The 7,843-nt window shown below is 36.5% G+C and overlaps 1 protein-coding gene across 2 annotated transcripts in view; it reads right to left on the bottom strand.

The window, feature by feature from the left end:
• Positions 1 to 376: 376 nt before the first annotated feature.
• Positions 377 to 7,843, bottom strand: part of LOC106868422 (uncharacterized) — a 148,939-nt gene continuing 141,472 nt past the window's right edge. For both annotated transcript variants that reach the window (XM_052969829.1, XM_052969828.1), the window contains exon 3: positions 377 to 1,367. In XM_052969829.1, coding sequence (XP_052825789.1) covers positions 749 to 1,367 — 619 coding nt within the window. In that variant the 3' untranslated portion in view covers positions 377 to 748. The remainder of the gene's footprint in view (positions 1,368 to 7,843) is intronic.

The raw sequence follows: 7,843 nt of genomic DNA, 5'->3' as shown, positions 1-7,843 counted from the left end.
TTATGCGTTTCTTAATATCTATTTATATATTTATATTCATGCACAACACTTAATAATCCACTTTGTGCATGCATGAGTTTGGAACAAAATACATCATGTTTATTTTCATATATGCATATGCATGCAATAATGCCTCACATACACCTAAGCATGCATGTGTTCTTACATCCAGCCAGCCATGTCATGTACATATATGTATGTATGTGTATGTATATATATATATATATATATGTATGTGTGTGTGTATATATTTGATTATATATACGCACATATATATAATCATATATATATATATATATATATATATATATATATATATATATATATATATATATATATTTGATTATATATACACATATATATAATCATATATATATATATATATATGCATACATACAATAAAACAAATATTTATATAAACATACATATGCATGTGCGCCTTTTTGTACGCATATATTGATGTATGCGTATACAAAAATCATCGTTCTTTAGAATAGGAACCCTTCATGTTCAACAAAATAATATTCCTTATATTAATCTGAAAAATCAATAAGAAGCAGTACAACTTCATTTGTACATCCAGTTGAAGTTTACGTACGAGTAACAGAAAAAAAGTTGTAGTGTTTTTTTTTCTCTCTTATCGTTTGTACCTTTGTTCTGTTTTTCTTCATAAATTCATTTATTCCTCCTAAACAAACGAACAACGATTAGAAAATCATACTCAACCCAGCAAAGCAATGTACCTGTATCAAGGCCATTCAAAATTCCGTTTGGCCATGCTATAAAACTTTGTGTTAAATGGTCGATAAAAATCTCTTAACCTTTGTATTACACGTGAATCTATAACTGGATGTTGTCGTCCTTTAGTTTTACCTAAGCAGTGCGGATGGCCACTGCCTTCAACTTTTTTCAGACAAGGAAACCCCTTTGTTTCATTAAAGAAAAAATGTTTTTCGTTTATGACTCTTTTAAGTCCGAGAAAATCTTGTAATAACGTCATTTCTCCTGCAGGATCTGATATTAGTTTCTCCCCGCTTACAAAATGCATTTGTTCAAGTGGAAAATATTTCAACCATGACTGAAGATGTTTAGCGTAGACACCTATACGAATTGCTCCCCAGGACGTGTCCACAATCCGAGTGCTGTTATTCACAAATGCCATTTGTTCGAATTGCCGTATAGTGTGTCGTTTGGTCATAGTCTGTGTATAATCAGAAATTGCACGGGTGACCGGGTCGCGAACAACGACGATTAACTTCACATCTTTTGACATGCTGTGGATTCGACGAGGAACATCTCGCGTAATAAAATAACTTGGTGTTTTCTCCATGGTTATCTGCCCCTTAATTGTCACCGGCATTTGGTTCCTGTCGAAAGAAAATAAACGAAATATATTATTAATGAATATTCAATATCAGAAGCATCGATAATACAATACAAAATAATCTAGCAGATAAACATATAACTATAGCAGTTTGACATTGGAACATAAGAAATTGAGAGTGAGGTTACAATAAACTGGAAATTGCATTAACACGTGACCAGTATATAACAGGTTACGTTATAGTAAACGCGGTAAGATTTCATTTCAGAACATATATGGGCAGAGTATGGTTAAGTAGAACAAGAAATAATTATGTGCCGCTATTTCGACACAAGGTGAGGGGTCTACTCGATTACATCTATCCCAGTGCATAAAAGGTGCTTATTTCATCGAACCCTAAAGGATAAAAGGCAAAGTCGACCTCCGCGGAATTTGAACTCAGAACGTACAGATGAACGAAATGCTGTTAAGCATTTTGTCAGGCGTACTAACGATTCTGCTAGCTCAATAATAATAATAATAATAATGATAATAATAATAATAATAATAATAATAATAATAATAATAATAATAATAATAATAATAATAATAATAATAATAATCCTTTCCATTATAAGCACACAGCTTGAAATTGTTGGGGAAGGGCCAGTCGATTAGATCGACCCAGTATGCAACTGGTAATTAATTTCTTGATACCGAAAGCACGAAAGGTAAAGTAGACCTCGGCTGAATTTTAACTCAGAACCTAGCGTTAGGGCGAAATACCGCCAAGCATTTCGCTCGGATTGCTAACGATTCTACCAGCTTGCTAATGATAACAATAATGATGAGGATAATCTTTTCAACATAATTGAAAAAGCGGTGTTATTTGATATCGACCCCAATACTAGCCTGGTATTTTACAGGGTGTTCGGACTAAATTTGACGATTTTTAAGTCCCCTTTTTATAGGAACAGCTTCCAGTATTGGTGAACAGTATTGGAGAGCATAAAGATTAAAGTTATGGTTGAGAAAATGTTAGCTGACATAGAAAACTGGAATCCATGAGAATATTAGGAACGAGTTACCTAGGCCATTACGATTCATCCGGTTATCAAAACGCCAACATCATGACTGCTGCTTGATGCTCTGTGAACATTCTAAAGGCTGTGTAACACGTGACATGGGCATCATGAAAACTAAGTTCCTCCAAACTGCGATAGTCTATGGCTGGATCTTCAGTAAGGGTGACATTATGCCGTCCTATATGTTTGGACGGGGCTTTAGGCACAATTCAAAGCGGTTATGTGAAGTTGCTTGAGATTGTGAGCAAAGCCTGGCTGGAGGTAGTGGCTGCTGGAAAGCCATGTGTGTGTGCTCCTTGTCATACCTCCGTAAAAAAGGCAGAGGTTTTTATCGAAGAATTTCTACTACATCACCAGCCCTAATTTCTGGCCTCCTATGTATCCCAATTGTAATCCAATGGATCACTATCTGTGAGACGCAGTTGAAAAAGCCCGCTCTGCTTGCTACACAAAAGCCAAGCTGTTGGCTAAGATCAATAAGGTGTTCCATGATCTTCCCAGATATACAGTTAGAAATGCCTGCACCAAGTTCCGGGGCTGTCTTGAGGACATGGTCGAAGCTGAGGCCGGCTACTTTGAGTAAACTGTTATCTCTCATCCATAACCTAGTTGATGTATTTTGACTTTTTAAAATACTTTTATTTTTGGATAGAATATTGCGTTTTCTTTTCTTTTATGCAAACTGTCAAATTTAGGCCGTACAGCCTATATTTTATCGATAATGAAAAGGTCGAATGTCAAATTTGAGATCGGAAGGATTTGAATCTGGAACATAAAGAACCAGAACGATTACTGCTTGGTAATTTTCACACGTATTTACCATATTGTCAATCCAATAACAACAACAATTATAATGTTCCAAGACATGAGTGATGACCATTGAGCAAAATGCCATCCTCTCATCAACATAAGAATTGTGATTCCGTAGCATAAACATGTACCAAACCTAGTATGTATACGACAATAGATATATCATGACAGGATATATTTGTATATGACATGAGATGCATCAGTTCAAACCGATAAAGTGATCAAACGGAACAACACATATGTCATATCAAAGCCAGGAAATGAAAATATCTGTATAATCTGGTAGACATCTTGATCTCTTCTAAACAAGTCATTGATAGGATAAGTTAAAAAAATTGAAAAGCGAGTAAAAGAACAGTAACATTGAAATGGAAATAACATAGCATGTGAAAGTAAAAGAGGTAATATTATTGCTGTTATCATTATTATTATTAACAACAGCGATATACATATGTGTGTGTATATGTATGTATGTATGTATGTATGTATGTATGTATGTGTGTGTGTGTGTGTGTGTGTGTGTGTGTGTGTGTGTGTGTGTGTGTGTGTGTGTGTGTGTGTGTGTGTGTGTGTGTGTGTGTGTGTGTGTGTGTGTGTGTGTGTGGGTGTATGTGCAAGTGTGAGTTTGTCGAATGGTGTAAATGTAAATAATGTGAAAAGAGAGGAAGTGAATATGTTTCTGAACAAGGTGACAGGAAGATTGTCGGATATTATCAAATCTAGTCAACGAGATGATTTTATTGGAGTTATTGCCCTTGTTTTATTAGTATTATTATGATTATGATTATTATTATTATTATTATTGGCTTTATTTTTATTTCATTTATATATTTGATTTTAAACAAACCTAGAGAAAGTTTTTGCCAAACAATTTTGTCAAACAGCGATAATCTCGCTTAATAGAATTTTTCAACACGATATATACGTACGTATTTCGCTGGAGTAAGCTTTGATGTTTGTCCGTTTGTCATATTCTAATGTCATGACAATATGACAGGCTTACACGAACAATGTGATGTTGGTGATGGAAGAATTCTAGATCTACCACTCGCTTGGATTCCACCTCACCCAGCAACCATGCATGAGAGGGAAATGGTTGAGTCGGGTTGGGGAAGGTGATTCAAAGAATGAAAAAAAAAAAAAAGCCAGGAGAATAGTATTGTAATAGTTGTTCGTCACAAGGGCATACAATGTGGTAGGAGTGCCGCAAAAACGGATAATGATAATAATGGAGATGATGTTCATGATTGTGGTGATGAAAAACTCGAGAATGGTATTCATAAAGAACATGATAATAATAATAATGAATAGGAGGATGATGATGTGGAAGAAAAGAACGATGAGAATGGGAAGGATTGTTGGTTTGTTGCATAGCACACACCCATGCCATTTGTCACATCCGAGTTTAGACAAGCATAATGATGAATTGCATTCTGGCCATGACCAACACAACATTTTTACTACATTGCAGTGACGAATACAGTCTTTGGACTATATTATCAAATACGTCTTTTATTTCTCAAGAAATTAAGATTTGATTCTAAACCGAAGGTAGCTGCTGTTCCTAAGAGGACGTGTAATTTCCATCTCCACATCAATTTTGTACAACCTACATACTATTTTCATACACACACATCCACATACATGCTTCTTTGTATATACACATACGTTCTCTAACACATAAACGCGCATACACACATATGTGCGCGCTCGCACACACACACACATGTCGGAGCGTTTGATGGAGGCGAGGAAGTAGAAACTTCGATGTTACAGTCAATCTTTTTCCTTGTAAAAGATTAATAAATATGTGTTCTGCTAAAAATGAATAATCCTTTAATTTAATAGTAAATTGTTTTTTTATATATAATTGCGTAAACAAATATTAATCTCCATCTATATGTCTGTCTGTCTGACAATTTATTTGTCTATCTATCTATTTGTCTATCTGTCAGTCCGTCTGTGAGTTTGTGTGTGTGTTTGTGTGTGTGTATGTGTGTGTGTTTGTGTGTGTTTCTGAGTGCAAAAACACACGCACATATTGATGAGGGGTAAGTTTGTGTATTTTTCCTGTTTTTTTTTTTTCCTTTTTTGTGTGTTCTTTCGTCGTTCTCCACAGCCACATTACCATAAATACCTATATATGGAAGCAGATGAAGTTCCCTGAAACTGTTGCATCAACATCACTTAAAGCCATGCATGGAGCTGATTTTAGAACATCTATGCAGACAAATCTGTTAGAACTCGCCACTCCCTAGAAAGACCGCACTGAGACCATGAATGAAAGGAAGTAAATAAAATATGCTGTATTTTAAATAAAAAAATAAAATAAATTTTATGAAGTTGAAGGCACATGCCTCACAATTTTGAGCATCGGGCTCACAATCGCGTGGGTGTGAGTTCGATTCCCAGGATGTGTGTTGTGTACTGGCTCCAGTTCACTCAGCTGTAGAAATGAGCTGCGGCATCACTTGTACCAAGCTGTATCGGCTTCTGCCTGTTCCTTGGACAACATCGGTGGAGTGGAGAGCGGTGGCCAGTATGGATGCGCGACTGCTTGTCTTCCACAAAAAACTTTGCCCAGACTTGTGCCTCAGAGGGGAAATTTCTAGATGCAATCCCACGGTCATTCGTGACTGAAGAGAGTCTTTACTCTTTTACTTACGGAGTTGCTTAAAACAATGAGTGTGATCCCATTGAGGCGTAACGGAGGGGATTTGCAAGCCAGGCTCTTTGTAGAGGATACAATATGTTGGACATTATATGGACCAGTGGGCAGAACGTCAGCAGAGACGAGGTGGATGTAGATGCAGTGGATGTAGACCAGGAAATTTGAGAACTTGAAAGGGGTAATATTAACTGGATACAAACTGGAACTTTATTATCACTGGATCGCCTGGAGGAAAATGTCTAATTACTGAAAGACTCGAAATACCCAATCGCTCCTGGAAACATCACTTATGATGTGTTATATGCGAGAGTTAATCTAGTAACACGTGGTCTTGAAAGAAAGTAATGTATTTTACAGCCATATATATTGGATGTTCGCATACACAAACACACACACATATATGCACGCATGCATGCATGCACACACACACACACACATCTCGAAGATGGAAAATAATATATCTCTAAGAAAGAAAATAGCTGGTTTTAATAGTAAGTCAGATTTGCTTATGCACAGGACACCAACTTACAGTTGCAAACTTCGATTCGATGGAACTGAATGGGGGAGAGTAATAAACAAGGTATATCTGAGGAAACTCTTAGAGATCCGACAGTACCCGATCGCATTGCACCCGAGAAAGCAACTATACACAGCTGCTGCTGAACAATATTTGATTATGCAGTAATCCTAACCTTTAATCTGATATAATGATCTATTCATGTGAACTCAACAACTTAAAGCTGCTGTCCGTTGCAGAAACAAATGTGATTCGCTATTAAAGCCTGCTAATTTCCTTCTTCGTTATACAATTTGTATATCCATACAATATCCTTACACTGTATAATTCTTATATCCCATACAATAGCGGAGTTCCACATATTTATCCAGCCTTGGACAGTATCCTGCAGTAGAGAGGCATGTGATAGCCAATGTACAGGAGCTTTCAAATGCACGTTATGAAGCTATCCAGATTATTCTAAATGTATGTGTGCGCATGTTTATGTGTGTGAAGATACACACACACACACACACACACACACAGAGTTAGGCAGATAGATAGAAAAGACTAAGATAAAAGCATAAGGGCGACGATGGTCGTAGGGGTGATGGTGGGGATGTCTCAGCGGCTGCGGCTAATGATAATGAGGAAGATGAATTAGAATACATTTTTAATTCTAAATCTTGTGAAATTATTTCCTTCCCCTATTATTCTATTCTTTCATTCATTCCTACATTCTTTTATGATCCGTTCCTTTCTTTATTCGCCCAGTCATTCTAACATTCTAGAAACTTTAATCCTTTGTTCGCATATTCATTCAAAGATTCATTGTCCTTGTTTCTTCTTTATGTCATTGAAGACCACGGTTGGTAAGTTAGAATTCATTCGCCTCTCCCCCGCCGTTACCAAATCCGCGACTCACAATAACGACGACAACAACAACAACAACAACTACTGCTCCTACTACTACTATTGCTACTACTACTACTACTAGTACTACTACTACTGCTACTACTAGCGCCACATTCTCTAATTTTATATTAACATCATATTACAATCGTTACTACTGCCTTTCTCAACACAAAATCACACTGAATACAAAATGTGTGTATATATATATATATATATATATATATATATATATATACTCTTTTACTTGTTTCAGTCATTTGACTGCGGCCATGCTGGAGCACCACCTTTAGTCGAGCAAATCGACCCCGGGACTTATTCTTTGTAAGCCTAGTACTTATTCTATCGGTCTTTTTGCCGAACCGCTAAGTTACGGGGACCTAAACACACCAGCACCGGTTGTCAAGCAATGCTAGAACAAACACAGATACACAAACACACATATTTTTTTTTCATTTCAAAGTTTCAGCTCAGAGCTGCGGCCATGCTGATGCACCACCGTATATATATATATACATATATACGACGGGCTTCTTTCAGTTTCCGTCTACCAAGTCCACTTACAA

The sequence above is a fragment of the Octopus bimaculoides genome, chromosome 7 (genome assembly GCF_001194135.2).
Source record: "Octopus bimaculoides isolate UCB-OBI-ISO-001 chromosome 7, ASM119413v2, whole genome shotgun sequence".
In the NCBI taxonomy this organism is placed as follows: domain Eukaryota; kingdom Metazoa; phylum Mollusca; class Cephalopoda; order Octopoda; family Octopodidae; genus Octopus; species Octopus bimaculoides.
This window is presented reverse-complemented; position numbering and strand designations above follow the sequence as displayed.